The sequence below is a fragment of the Pelophylax lessonae genome (genome assembly GCF_965119305.1).
Source record: "Pelophylax lessonae genome assembly, chromosome: 1".
NCBI lineage: Eukaryota > Metazoa > Chordata > Amphibia > Anura > Ranidae > Pelophylax > Pelophylax lessonae.
The window spans coordinates 695,327,713-695,342,540 of record NC_138768.1 but is presented as its reverse complement, the minus strand read 5'-3'; the positions used below and the strand labels follow the sequence as shown (position 1 = coordinate 695,342,540).

At 49.1% G+C, this 14,828-nt stretch overlaps 1 protein-coding gene across 4 annotated transcripts in view; it reads right to left on the bottom strand.

Moving 5' to 3' along the window:
• Positions 1–14,828, bottom strand: part of CLCN3 (chloride voltage-gated channel 3) — a 198,086-nt gene that overhangs the window by 51,411 nt on the left and 131,847 nt on the right. For all 4 annotated transcript variants that reach the window (XM_082243985.1, XM_082243987.1, XM_082243986.1 and 1 more), the window contains one exon: positions 6,617–6,697. In XM_082243985.1, coding sequence (XP_082100111.1) covers positions 6,617–6,697 — 81 coding nt within the window. The remainder of the gene's footprint in view (positions 1–6,616; positions 6,698–14,828) is intronic.

Genomic DNA, 14,828 nt, shown 5'->3' with positions numbered 1-14,828 from the left:
CCTCCATAGAGGCCCTACAGCCACTCTGAAGACAGGCGTAAGTTGGAAGTAAAGAATCTTGCCAGGGGCAAGGACTGAAACCCGATCTTGTAACTGAACCAAATTGGTTCGTGGACCCATTTTTACTGAATGAGCAAGGTCCACGGATTCTGAAAAAGACGAAGACTTCCCCTTACCCCAGATGGGGGTGAGGGTGCCCCTTAAGGCTGGGGAAGGCTTGTCTGCGAAACCAGACGTGCCCGCTTTGGACTTACCATTCCAGGGTCTCTTGGAGCCTCCCGCAAAGTTACGGGATCTCAAGCAATTTTCTTGCCATCCAGATGGACAAAAGGACCGCATGTGAGCCGGAAAGAAGGGACCCCTCTTACAGCAAGATTCCTTGCCCTTAGCAGCCTGTGGAAGCAAACTACTCTTGCCTCCGGTAAGGCCCTTCATGATCTCTTCCTTAGAAGCACCGATCAAATGGTCACCTACAAAAAGGAAGATCAGTCAGTACCTTTTTAGAAGCCTGGTCAGCTGACCAGTATTTCAACCAGATCATGCAGCGAAGAATCACCATCGTCACAGAAACCCTGCCGGCCAGGGGGGCCGTATCCAGGGATGCATCACAAATATACTGCATCCCTTGAATCAACTGATCCGCCAGGTCCACCAGCTCAGAAGGATGTTGACTCCCCTCCAGATCCTGGCTCAAAATCTTAGCCCATTCAGTTAAGGTCTGAGATACCAAGGTGATAGCAAATACCGGTCTTAAAATTGAACCAGCCAAGGTGAAAAGGTAACGGACCAGAGCCTCCGCTCTTTTGTCCACAGGGTCCCTAAAAGATGGGGAATCTTCCATGGGCAAAGGTTTGGTCTCATTCAGCCTGGTAACCTGAGAGTCCACAGACAGTGGAACCGTCAGTTTCTTCAGAAGAGACTTCTCAAAGGGATATCTTCTAGAAAAACGCTTCGGTATACCAACCATGCGTTTCTCACAGACTAGTGACAATCTCGTCAAAATAAAAATGTGCATAAACGTGTAGCGCTAACAATAGATATGTTGAGATAAATATAAAGTGTGTGACAATAATTCAATAAAGTCCACATAAAAGTCTTTAAATGAGAAAGGAATCCATCAAAAAAAGTGCAGAAAAAGTCCCAGCATGTGGATAACATCTAAACTCTTCACACCGTGGATGGAAAGGAGATCATCCGTGAGATAGGAACATACAAAGTTGCTGCTTACCAGAAAAATATGGCCATCCAACCTAATGGAAAAGCCACAAACGCTTGACAGAGGGAGTATGCAGGAACACCAGGAGTTAAGGGTATCAAGATGTAATCATATAGGAATGCATAAAAGCCATGTAGGTGGGAAGGAGTAAAGGAGGCACATAGCATGATACTGTATATTATTAAAAACAGGTTTATTCAAAGGTTACACTCACATGTTAGAAGATAAAACAGTCACATCCAAAATGACAAGAGCCGCTGATGTGGGTAGAGACCACGGCATCCCGCGTTCCAAATGCAGCGAGAAGCTGGCAAAGGGGGAGAGGTCACGCCTAGCACCGTCCGATGCGTTTCGTCATAGGTTGACATCGTCTGAGGTGCCCCCTGTCTCTCAGCACCTGGCCTTCAACAGCAATGCAGTTAAAGCTAGCGACCGTAAAGCAGGATGGAAGATCGGCCCCTGAGACAGCAGGTCCTCACTCAAAGGCAGCAGCCAGGGAGGCTCGACGACCCTCTTTACCAGGTCTGCATACCAAGACCGGCGAGGCCAGTCTGGCGCCACCAGAATTACTGGCACCCTTTCCACTGCCAATCTGCAGAGGAACCTCAACAACAGCTGTATCGGAGGAAAGGCATAGAGCAGTCGATAATGGCTCCAAGGAGCCACCAATGAATCTGTGGCGTCGGTCAGAGGGTCTCGAGCCATGGCCACGAACCTTTGTACCTTCTTGTTCAGGAGACGCAAGCAGGTCGACCTCCGGGGTGCCCACCGGACACAAAGGTGAGGAAATACCTTTGGATGCAGGGATCATTCCCCTTGGTCCAGAACTTGACTCAGGTAATCCGCCTGCCAGCTCTCCACTCCTGGAATGTGAACTGCTGAAAGAGCCGGAACATGTTCCTCGGCCCAAGTCAGAATCTCAGCCAACTCCTGGGCCGCCCGGGCACTCCTTGTGCCCCCTTGGTGATTGATGTAGGCCACAGCCGTGGCATTGTCGGATTGAATCCGAACCAGGGAACCTTGTAGACGACTCTTCCAGTGGAGCAGGCAAAGCTTGACTGCTCCGAGTTTCAGGACATTTATCGGTAAAGAGCACACCTGTCAACCAGACTCCCTGGGCACAGAGATTGTCCAACACTCCACCCCAGGCTGGCAAGCTGGCATCCGTGGTGACCACCATCCACAACAGCAGAAGAAAGGACTTGCCCTGGCTCAGGGCAGGCGACAGAAGCCAAAACGAGAACATTGACCTCGTGAGTTGGCTCAAACATATTCTGCCCAAGGACTGCGGATCCTTGTTCCACTTGGCAAGAAACTCCTTTTGCAGAGGCCTGGAATGAAATTGAGCAAATGGGACCGCCTTGAAGGTTGATAATATCAACCCCAAGGCTCTCGTGCAAGTCAGCAGAGATGAGAGATCGTTCATCAGCAACCTGATCTCTCCCTGCAACATCTAAAGTTTGTCCCCGGGGAAAAAAAACCCTCGCCAGATAGGAGTCCAAAGTCAGACCCAGGTAATTTAGTTGCACTGACAGGGTCAACGCAGATTTTCCTCACCATCCGACAGGGATCCCTCAGGGAGGGGGTTGTCTGAGGCGACCATAACACTGGCACTGATTTAGAAAACAGAGAAGGTAGTGGCTATTTTTGGCTAGTGACATGTTTCATTACAAAATCCACCTTTGATGCCAGATTTTCCAATGCTGCAGAAAGAGACATGAGAGACTGTGATCCGGATGCACCGGCAGTCGCACTGAGGGGGTCTGGAGGAGAAATAACTGCTTGGGACTCCATTTTACAAGTTGTAAAAAAAAAAAAAAAAAAAAATGTAGAAGCATCCCTTTAAATCACTATCGCGGTCCACACCGCTGTAACTGGAGTCACCCTAAATAGTGGCAGGAGCAGAGTGTGCCAAAGGAAAGCCCAAAAGAAGACCACTATACTGTACCACCTCACAGTGTAATCAGCAACTCTGCAGCATGGAGATTCAGCATGAAACGTCTCACAGGAAGTGACATAGAATCACAAGAAACCGAAGACTGCCTATGTAGCTCCAGGCTAAAAGAAAATGGTGCCATTGCAAAAGTATAGGAAGCTCAGGGAAAATGGGCGCTGTACCTTACACACAGAGAACCAACACTCAAGATGGCGGCTGAAAAAAGCTGCCATGCGATCAGGACTCAGACATGAGGCCACCACAGGGATCTACCTAAAAAGACCCCACAGGACAAGGTAACAGTGTACATCCCCCCCCCCGGGCACAAGACGCCGAAAACAGCGCCCCCATGCGGGAGCGGGGAGGTTAGGGCCTGGTCCTGATAGGCCTGGGAGATCTTTCAGGAAAAAACAGAGTCCTGTTATCGAGGCCTAGTCGGACCATAACCTGCTAATGCTCGTTGGACAGGCTGAGAGACCGTAAGGATCTAGATTATCCAGTGCAAAACCGCAGCCGGCTGTTGCTTGTAGTTCACCAGGAGGATCCCTCTGACACTAGCTAGCGATAGTGAGTAAAGATAAATATAAACATTCTTAAAAGAATAAAAAACTGAGACCAAAGTCCCAGCAGGAAACCTAGGTCCTACTCCTTCACAAGGCAGCAAGAAACTGATTTGAGAGCAGTGTGTGGGGGGTTATGCCGAGAAGGAAAGTCCCTATAGGTGGGTCAGTGAATTTTTTCACTGCCTAGTGTACTCCTGTAGATGGTGCATAACCCCAAGGGTAAAGAAGCATTGCTGCTGCGTCTGTCAATGGACGATAGAGAAAAAGGATTTTTAATACAGAAATGTTGGCTTACTGAAAAGTAACACAGCACCTTCAAAGTGCAGCATAAAGATTATTTAATGGAGGTATAAAAAAAAAAAAAAAAACTTGCTCACAAGGGTAAGCTTGTTAAAAGCATTTAGTTTAATAGGGTCGTCTGACATCGCAATCCTGGGGGTTTTGGTGGCGGTATCCCCGCTGGCTCTCACGGTGTGGGGATTCCCCTGTGGTAGAGGCAGTTTCCCAGGTCCGTGGAACGCACATGGCTTGAGCTCCGGCAGACATGAACGGTGACGCGCTGCGGAGCATGCATTCCTTCTTCAGGCCATGTCATCTGCTGGTGTTGGTTCACTGTTTTTATCAAGTCCAAAGTCAGAGCCACCCTCTACCAGGAAGTTTTAGAGCACTTCATGCTTCCCTCTGCTGACCAGCTTTATGGAGATGCAGATTTCATTTTCCAGCAGGACTTGGCACCTGCCCACACTGCCAAAATGATCTAGTTTAATGATCATGGTATCACTGTGCTTGATTGGCCAGCAAACTTGCCTGACCTAAACCCCATAGAGAATCTGTGGGGTATTGTCAAGAGGAAGATGAGAGACACCAGATCCAACAATGCAGATGAGCTGAAAGCCGCCATCAAAGAAACCTGTGCTTCCATAACACCTCAGCAGTGCCATAGGCTGATCGCCTCCATGTGACATCGCATTGATGCTATAATTGATACGTAAAAAAGGCGCCCCAAAAAAGCCTTGAGTGCATACTACACTGTACATATACAGTATCTCACAAAAGTGAGTACACCCCTCACATTTTTGTAAATATTTTTATTATATCTTTTCATGTGACAACACTGAAGAAATGACACTTTGCTACAATGTAAAGTAGTGAGAGTGTACAGCTTGTATAACAGTGTAAATCTGCTGTCCCCTCAAAAGAACTCAACACACAACCATTAATGTCTAAACCGCTGGAAACAAAAAATTGAGTACACCCCTAAGTGAAAACGTCCAAACAGGGCCCAAAGTGTCAATATTTTGTGTGGCCACCATTATTTTCCAGCACTGCCTTAACCCTCTTGGGCATGGAGTTTACCAGAGCTTTACAGGTTGCCACTGGAGTCCTCTTCCACTCCTCCATGATGACATCACGGAGCTGGTGGATGTTAGAGACCTTGCGCTCCTCCACCTTCCGTTTGAGGATGCCCCACAGATGCTCAATAGGGTTTAGGTCTGTAGACATGTTTGGCCAATCCATCACCTTCACCCTCCGCTTCTTTAGCAAGGCAGTGGTTGTCTTGGAGGTGTTTGGGGTCGTTATGTTGGAATACTGCCCTGCGGCCCAGTCTCCGAAGGGAGGGGGATCATGCTCTGTTTCAGTATGTCTCAGTATATGTTGGCATTCATGGTTCCCTCAATGAACTTTAGCTCTTCAGTGCCGGAAGCACTCATGCAGCCCCATACCATGACACTCCCATCACCATGCTTGACTGTAGGCAAAACATACTTGTCTTTGTACTCCTCACCTGGTTGCCGCCACATGCTTGACACCATCTGAACCAAATAAGTTAATCTTGGTCTCAACAGACCACAGGACACGGTTCCAGTAATTCATGTCCTTAGTCTGCTTGTCTTCAGCAAACGGTTTGCTGGCTTTCTTATGCACCATCTTTAGAAGAGGCTTCCTTCTGGGATGACAGCCATTAAGAGCAATTTGATGCAGTATGCGGCGTATGGTCTGAGCACTGACAGGTTAGCCCCCCTCCCCTTCTACCTCTGCAGCAATCATACGTCTATTTCCCAAAGACAACCTCTGGATAGGACGCGGATTCAACTTCTTTGGTCGACCATGGCGAGGCCTGTTCTGAGTGGAACCTGTCCTGGTAAACCGCTGTATGGTCTTGACCACCATGCTGCAGCTCAGTTTAATGGTCTTCTTATAGCCTAGGCAATCTTTATGTAGAGCAACAATTTTTTTTTTTCAGATCCTCAGGGAGTTCTTTGCCAAGAGGTGCCATGTTGAACTTCCAGTGACCAGTATGAGAGTAGTGAGAGCGATAACACCAATTTTAACACACCTTCTCCCCATTCAAACCAGAGACCTTGTAGCACTAACGAGTCACATGACATTGGAGGGAGAAAAATGAAAATGTCCAAATTGGGCCAATCAGCCACTTAAGGGTGTGCTCACTTTTGTTGACAGTGGTTTAGACAATAATGGCTGCGTGTTGAGTTATTTTGAGGGGACAGCAAATTTATACTGTTATACAAGCTGTACACCCAATACTTTACATTGTAGCAAAGTGTCATTTCTTCAGTGTTGTCACATGAAAAGAATAAAATATTTATAAAAATGTGAGGGATGTACTTATTTTTGAGAGATACTGTACATACTTTTCAGTAAGCCAACATTTTTTTAATTGAATTACTGAGATAAAAATAACTTTGATGATATTCTAATTATATGAGATGCACCTGTAATTTAACCATTTGTGAGGACTTCTATTCTCCACCTTGGAACCTAAGGAGCCTACCAAACATGGTCCTGAACCCTAAGGGAAATTAGCCCATACACATTCTACTTTGGTTACACTGATCTAGCAATTCTTACCAAACCCTGAGAAAAAAAAAACTTCCTTACCTCTTCCAAGCTAAACAGGACACCACCAATAGGTGCGCCAAATGCTACAGATACCCCTGCTGCTGAAGCTGCCGAAAGAACCTACAAAACAGAAAAGGCAAATGTCATTACGTCTTCTATTAAAAACTACTGAGCACTCTCGGAAGAGATATACTGTACATGATAGAAATCAGATAAAATGTTCCAAGGTGAAATGAGAATTTGACCCTTTCTCCTGATCTTTCCATTCTCAAAAACAAAAAAATGGTCTTGTGAAAATCTGGTCAGACTACTAAACTGCAAATCATTCAAGGCACATGTAAAATCTCACTGCACATTTATAAACGACAGCCAGGTCTCTTTCACACGGGCGGTCCACGTATGTCCGTTTGCGAATAATATACGGACATATTGCATGTCAATGGGATTGCGGATGTCAGGGGATGACCATCCGCTGACATCCGATTTGCGTCCTTTCAGTTCAGTTCCGTTTTTTGGAACGGAACAGAACCCTATTTTTCTTCCATTTAAAAAATGGAAAGAACGCAAAATTGGATGTCAGCGGTGTCATCCGCTGACATCTGCAATCCCATAGACATACATTATGTCCGTATATCATCTGCAAACGGATGGGATGATATGCGGACATACAGACTGGATGACACAAGTGTCATCCGTGACCGTAAAAAAAAAAAAAAAAAAAGTGCCGGAGCGGATCGAAATACGGTCCGCTCCGTGTGAAAGAGGCCTTACATCTGTGACTTGCACTCTGCTTACCTAGGAAAAGAGTCTAGGCGTGTGTTTTGTCGAAGTCATGTGACCAACCTTTCCCTAATCATAGAAACAGTGACACAATGCAGGATCAACACTGCAGCCTTTTATAAACAACAAGCTGCAGTGTGCCATAACACCACAGTGTCCAGTGGAAAATGTATTGGACACTGGCAAAAAAAAACCTGAATTTTTGTAAAATCTTACCTGTAAAATTCCTTTCTCTGAGTCCTCCGACAGTCGTCGCCTCCTCTAAGTCATCACTGTTGGGTATTGACTTCCGCTCCGTAGGAGTAGCTAGGCATATAGACTTAGTCAAAAGACAAAAGGCATTAGCATATACACACCCATGGGGGCTGTCCCATCTGGTCAATACCCCCCTGCATGACCACTCCCAACTCAAGTTTGGTAGCATAGCAGTAGGTAATAAGAACCCCAAAAGAGGGGCGGGGGTGGCGACTGTCGCAGGACTCAGAGAAAGGAATTTTACAGGTAAGATTTTACAAAAATTCTGTTTTCTCTTACGTCCTCCGACAGTCGCCGCCTCCTCTGAGTCATCACTGTTGGGATGTCCCAAAGCAGTATAGACATGAGGGGGTGGGAGACACAACCGTAGAAAAGGCAACGCAGTACCCACATCAGAGAAAGGAATCTTACATGCACTGTAAGAGAACCAACTGGGCAACAGAAAAAAACAATGCTCAACAGGAGCAACAGCCCAGGAAAGCAAATACCAACAGCCAGGGACCCAGAAAAAAACACAAGGGTCCATCATGGCACTGCTGCACTGAGAACCTTGCGGCCAAAGGAGGCATCAGCTGATGCCAGAACGTCTACTTTGTAGAATCTGGAAAAAGTGTGTATCGACGACCAAGTCGCAGCCTTGCACGCCTGAGCCACCGAGGCCCTATGCCAATAGGCCCAGGACGCACTCACAGATCTGGTAGAGTGCGCCTTAACAGGGAAGGGTGGAACCCGTTCCTTCAAGGCGTAAGCCTGTTCAATGGTCTGTCTGATCCATTTGGCAATAGTCGCTGCGGATGCAGCCATGCCCTTCCGAGGTCGCTCAGGAAGGACAAAGAGGGAATCCGTTTTACGAAAAGATTCAGTGGACGACAGGTAAACCCTGATCGCCCTGACCACATCCAAGGAGTGCAGAGCAACCTCCTTAGGATGCTTAGGCTTTGTACAAAGCGAAGGCAGGACAACGTCCTCAATAATGTGGAACTCAGAGACCACCTTAGGAAGAAAGGAGGGCTGCAGACGCAAAACCACCTTTTCCCGGTGAATCACCAAGTATGGAGAACGGCAAGATAACGCTGCCAGTTCCGACACTCTGCGAGCCGAAGTTATCGCCACCAAAAAGGCAACCTTCTTAGACAGTAGAGGCAACGAGATATCTAGAATGTTTTCAAAGGGAGCACGTTGTAACACAGACAGAACCAAGTTCAAGTCCCACGGAGGTAAGGGCTCCTTCCTGGGAGGAGCCAAATGTCGCACACCTTGAATGAAGGTGCGAACCAGAGAATGAGACGCCACAGGGCGTTGGAAAAGAATAGCCAGTGCGGACACCTGGCCCTTGATCGTGGCCAGCGCCAGGCGCTGGTCCACTCCCGCCTGGAGAAAAGCCAACACTCTCGACACCAAGTACGAGCGAGGGGAGAACCCCCTGGACTCGCACCAGGCGAAGTAAGCCTTCCAGGTACGGTAATAGATCTTTCCAGAGGATGTCTTTCTAGCCTTGACAAGGGTAGGGATGACCTCAGAGGAGAGACCCCTGTCCCTCAGGACTTGGGTCTCAACAGCCAGGCCGTTAAAGCCAGCGACTGTAAAGCAGGATGGAAGATCGGACCCTGAGTCAGGAGATCTTCCCCCATGGGCAGCCGCCACGGAGGCACCACTGCCAGATGAACAACGTCTGCTTACCAGGACCGGGGATCCCCACCTCGCACACAGCATTTGGAAGACCTCCGGGTGCAGGGACCACTCCCCCTGGTCCAGGGTCTGGCGGCTCAGATAGTCGGCCTGCCAACTCTCCACACCCGGAATGTGAACTGCTGAGATCGCCGGGACACGAGTCACAGCCCACGACAGAATGTCGGTCACCTCCCGGGCCGCACGAGCACTCCTGGTGCCCCCTTGGTGGTTGATGTAAGCCACCGCGGTAGCATTGTCCGTCTGTACTCAGACAGGTAGGCCCTGAAGACTGTCCGACCACTGGAAGAGTTTTATTGCTCGCAATTCCAGCACATTTATCGGGAGGTAGGATTCCTCCTCCGACCAAGTGCCCTGGGCAGAAAGGTTGCCCAAGACTCCCCCCCAGCCCGACAGGCTGGCATCCGTGGTAATCACCGTCCACACCAACGGACGGAAGGACTTGCCTTCCGCCACCGACGGGGACTGGAGCCACCACAGAAGAGCCAATCTGGTCTGACGACTCAAGGAGACACACAGATCCAGGGACCGAGGCAGTCTGTCCCACCTGGCCAGGATCTCCGTCTGGAGAGCCCGCGTGTGAAACTGAGCAAAGGGTATCGCCTCGAAGGCTGACACCATCAACCCCAGAGACCTCATACAGGTTCTGAGTGACAAGGACGGGTTGTCCCTGAGGGACCTCATCTCGTCCTGCAAGGTCCGGAGCTTGTCCTCCGGCAAGAACACCTTTGCCTGAGCTGAGTCCAGAATCATTCCCAGATAGGGAAGACGAACCGATGGAGACAACGCCGATTTTTGAACGTTGATGGTCCATCCGAACTCCTGGAGCATCTGTACCGTGGTGGACAGCACTAGGTCCTGGCTGGCACGTGCCCTCAGAAGGAGATCGTCCAGCTAGCCCAAGACCGCAATGCCCTGTGCCCTCAGTAGGCCCAGAACCGGCGCCAGCACTTTAGTAAAAACCCTGGGTGCCGAAGCAAGACCGAAAGGTAACGCCACAAACTGGTAGTTGTCCTCTGCGATAGCAAAACCGAAGGTACCGCTGATGACCTTCGAAAATGGGGATGTGCAGATACGCATTCTTCAGATCTATCAAGGCCAGAAATTCCCCTGGACTCAGGGAGGCCACCACCGAACAGAGAGACTCCATACTGAACATCCGAACACGCACGAAGCGGTTCAGCGATTTTAGGTCCAGAATAGGACGCACTTTGCCCTCCTTTCTGGGCACAGTGAACAGATTTGAATAAAACCCCCCGAAACCTGTCCCGATGAGGCACCGGGACAATCACCCCCTGAGCAAGGAGGTCCTGTACCACCTGGTGCAGGTCCTGCAGACGCCCCGGAGGCAAGTGAAGATTTGAGGGAAAAAATCTGTCCGCCGGCCTGGAAAGGAATTCGATCTTGTACCCCGATCAAATGATTTCCTGAACCCACCTGTCCGATATTCGGAGCAGCCAAGGTTGGAGGAAACCGCGCAAACATCCCCCCACCCCTGAAATGGGTGAGCGTGCCCCTTCAGGCAGAGGCGGACTGACCCGCCGAGCTGGCATTACCCGACTTCTGCTTACCCGCCCAGGGCTTCTTCTGGTTGCCCTGGGCCTTGAAGGGCTTGCCCTTGGATTGGTTCCGAAAGGCACGAAAGGACCCCTGATTGGATCTAGGCGCAGAACCCCGCTTGCCTCGAAAGGACTTGTTCTTCGGGTTCTGGGGCTGCATAGTGCTCTTGCCCCCCGTGACGCCTTTCACCAGGGTATCCAACACCTCGCCAAAAAGGCGAGAGCCAGCATAGGGAAAATCAGCAACAGTTTTCCGTGAGGACTGGTCGGCCGACCAGCTCTTCAGCCATATCAGTCGCCGGTTAAGCACCGCGACACTAGAGAGGCGAGCCACTAAAGGGGCCTCATTCAAGGCCGCATCACACAAATACATGACTCCTTGGTGGATCTGATCCACCATTTCCAGCCGGGCAGGCGGAACACCATCAGACACGAGATTGCTCCTAAGCATCTTAGTCCAATCAGCCACCGCCTGAGCAACCAAAACGGACACGAAAACGGGTTTAAGCAACGAACCCCCCACCGTGTAGGAATGGCGGGCTAGAGACTCCAACCGCCGGTCCGTAGGGTCCCGGAACACCGGAGTATCCTCGGAAGGAACCAAGGTAGCCTTGTTTAACACGGCCACAGTGTGATCCACCTGTGGAGGCACACACCATCGTGATTCCGTAGCCGGCGCAAAAGGATAAAGCAATTTGAACCGACTAGGTACCAGGAATGGACGTTTTAACGTGCACCACATTTCATTAACAGTGTAATGAAATTCAGCTGGGCAGGGAAAAACCTGCGCCGACTTGCGGGTCCTGTGGGTCCCAAACAAAGACACAACGCCGGAGGACTGGGCTCATCCTCCAAATGTAAAGTTTCCTTAACAGAAACAATTAACTCATCCATGGTCGCCCGTTCTTCAGGCGACCCCGGGAGGAGGTATCAACCCCCTCCACCTCAGCCTCCCCCTCAGACCCCGGGGGGTCCTAGGATGAGCGGGACCCTGAAAAGGGCACGCTCGCAGCAGCAGCCATATCACCATCTGAATCAGTGGAGAGAGACAATCTAGCCCTCTTTTTTGCAGCATGTTCAGCCATCAGCATTTCCATATTAGACACCAAAGTCGCCACTACAGCGGCCAAATCAGGTCTCAGCGGGGCCACAGGAGAACTGGGAGCCCCCACCAGAGCTGGGGGGAATTTGCTATCCTGAGAATCCATTGCTCAAGGTTACAGAAAAAAACAGTGCAATAAAAAGTGTATTTGCCCCTTTAAGATCGCTGCGGAATGCGCAGCCCACCGCTACAGCTACAGTGACAAGGACCCCCAAAAGGAGAAGAGAAAACTGAGCCAGAAGCGATAATACAGAGGAATATGGAGAGTGATAACCTGCAGAGTGTTGCCACCGATGTCCTGCTGCAGAGGAAAAGGAGGTGCTGCCGAAGTAGGCTGAACTATAGACTGCCAGACCTAGGGAAAATGGCTGCCCCATAGGAATGCATTGGAGGCTACGCCAAAATGGCCACCGAACATGCGGTCGGACCGATCGTTCACCTCCCACAAAATGGCGGCGGATGGCGCCAAAATAGCATGCAGTATCGCCCACAGAGAAGCTATACAAGCCTTCCCATATCAAAGATGGCGGACCCCGCAAATTCACGCCGCTGCGGTCGCCACACAAAAACGTCTGCACCCCCAACAATGCACCGAAGTGACACAGGGAAGGAGAACCCCAGAAAAACACACAGTATCTGCACAAGCAATCCCCACAGGGACCGCATCAGGGAGTCACACAGGCACAGACATGGGGAACACACAGCAACACAGACTGCCACCCCAGACAGAGGCCCCACACAGAAGTACTTACCTGTACCAGATGGCGTGGGATGCCTCTATGAACGGAAAACCGCTGTCCTCATCTGACAGGGAGTACTGCAGCATCGCAGATGTGTCCTGTGAGGTAGCCACCTCACGGCTGCATCCCTGCGGCGAGCAGGGATGGGTCGTTCGTAATGCCAGGGCGAACCATAGCTGAACGCTTGATGGCGGGCTGGGGGTCCATCTGACCCTTCTGCCCTGGAGAACCAGAGCAGTCAGTCCGAATCCCAGCACCGCATGATCGGTCTTCATCCATAGAAACGACTAACACTAAAAGCTGACAAAATAAACAGCTAGTAAAGTAAGAAAAAACTGACATTTTCAAAGAAAATCAAATAAAAGATTAGGAAGGCTGAGACTGAAGCCTCAGCACAGGGAAGCCTGACTACTCCTGATGCTAGGCAGATTAAAACTGAGTTGGGAGTGGTCATGCAGGGGGGTATTGACCAGATGGGACAGCCCCCATGGGTGTGTATATGCTAATGCCTTTTGTCTTTTGACTAAGTCTATATGCCTAGCTACTCCTGCGGAGCGGAAGTCAATACCCAACAGTGATGACTTAGAGGAGGCGGCGACTGTCGAAGGACGTAAGAGAAAAAAAAAATTGTAGGCAAGGGCAAGAATAACCCCTCTCGCTACCAGCATGCTTTAGTTAAAAAAGCATGACTAGAAACACAAAGGGCTCCCTCAATGAATGGTGGGAGAAGAGAAGGATCCGAGGAGAAACCTTGGAGGCAAAATGACTAACACAGATTCCAGTGCACAAAGCAAACAATAATGGGTACAGTCCTTAAAGGAGCACACCAAAACAAACTGATACTTAACCCCTTCACACCGACAGTATGCAGCCTCACTGAACTGGGCTTTTTTCCATTGGGCCGCATATCTGCGTATGTCTTTGTACTGGGAGTGCACCCAGCACAGAGACCAGAGTCTCAGTGGGAGACCCGGGTCCCGTACCAAACGACTGGTGCCCAGGACAGTTTCAGGTCACCCGATTGCTGCAATAGCCTCTGATTGGCTATCACAGTAATCAGTCACTGTGCAACCGACCCCTGTGTTTTTCTCTCTCTGGAGGGGAGAGAAATAGTTTATCTCTCTCCTAGCAGAGAGAAGAAAAAAAAAAAAAAGTGTGTAAATAAAATTAAATAAAAAAACGCTAGATTGAGGTTTGATCTAGGTCAGTGGCAGAGTTAGTGTTTGGGTCACGTAAGCGTCAAAAGTTATGCTCAGTACATTTTAGGCAGGACATTTTTCTCTTTTTAAAAAATAATTTTTTAAAATTAGTTTTAGGTAGGATAGAAACAAAAACAAAATTCACTTTTTGCAATTGTTTTTGGGCTGTACTACGGGTACATACAACATACACATATGTGGTATCGCTACGAACGTCCGGAGGAGGAGAATTTATTTTGGGTTGTTCTTTGGTGGTAGGTTATGGTAACAAGGAATATACAGCTACATTTTTTTAACCACTTGCCTACTGGGCACTTATACCCCCTTCCTATCCAGGCCAATTTTCAGCTTTCAGCGCTCTAACGTTTTGAATGAAAATTGCGCGGTCATGCTACACTGTACCCATATGAAATTTGTATCATTTTTTTCACACAAATAGAGCTTTCTTTTGGTGGTATTTAATCACCTCTGGCATTTTTATTTCTTACAAAAAAAAAAAAAAGAAAAAAAGACAGAAAATTTTGAAGAGAAAAAAAAAAAAGCTTTTCTTGTTTTCTGTGAGTAAATTTTGAAAATAAATACATTTTTCTCCTTCACTGATGTGCGCTGATGAGGCGGCACTGATAGGCTGCACTGATGGGCACTGATGAGGTGGCACTTATGGGCACTGATGAGGTGGCACTGATGAGGAAGTACTAATATGCTGCACTGATGAGCACTGATAGGCGGCACTGATGGGCACTGAGAGGCGGCACTGAGGGGTGGCACTGATCAGCACTGATTGGCAGCACCATCAGTGCCCACACTCAGTGCCCATAGTGCTGCTAGTCAGTGCCTAGATGAGCAGGCACTGATGGGCACTGACTGGCAAAACTATGGGCACTGATGGCGGGCACTGTGGGCAGTTGTGGCATTTTTTCCCCTCTT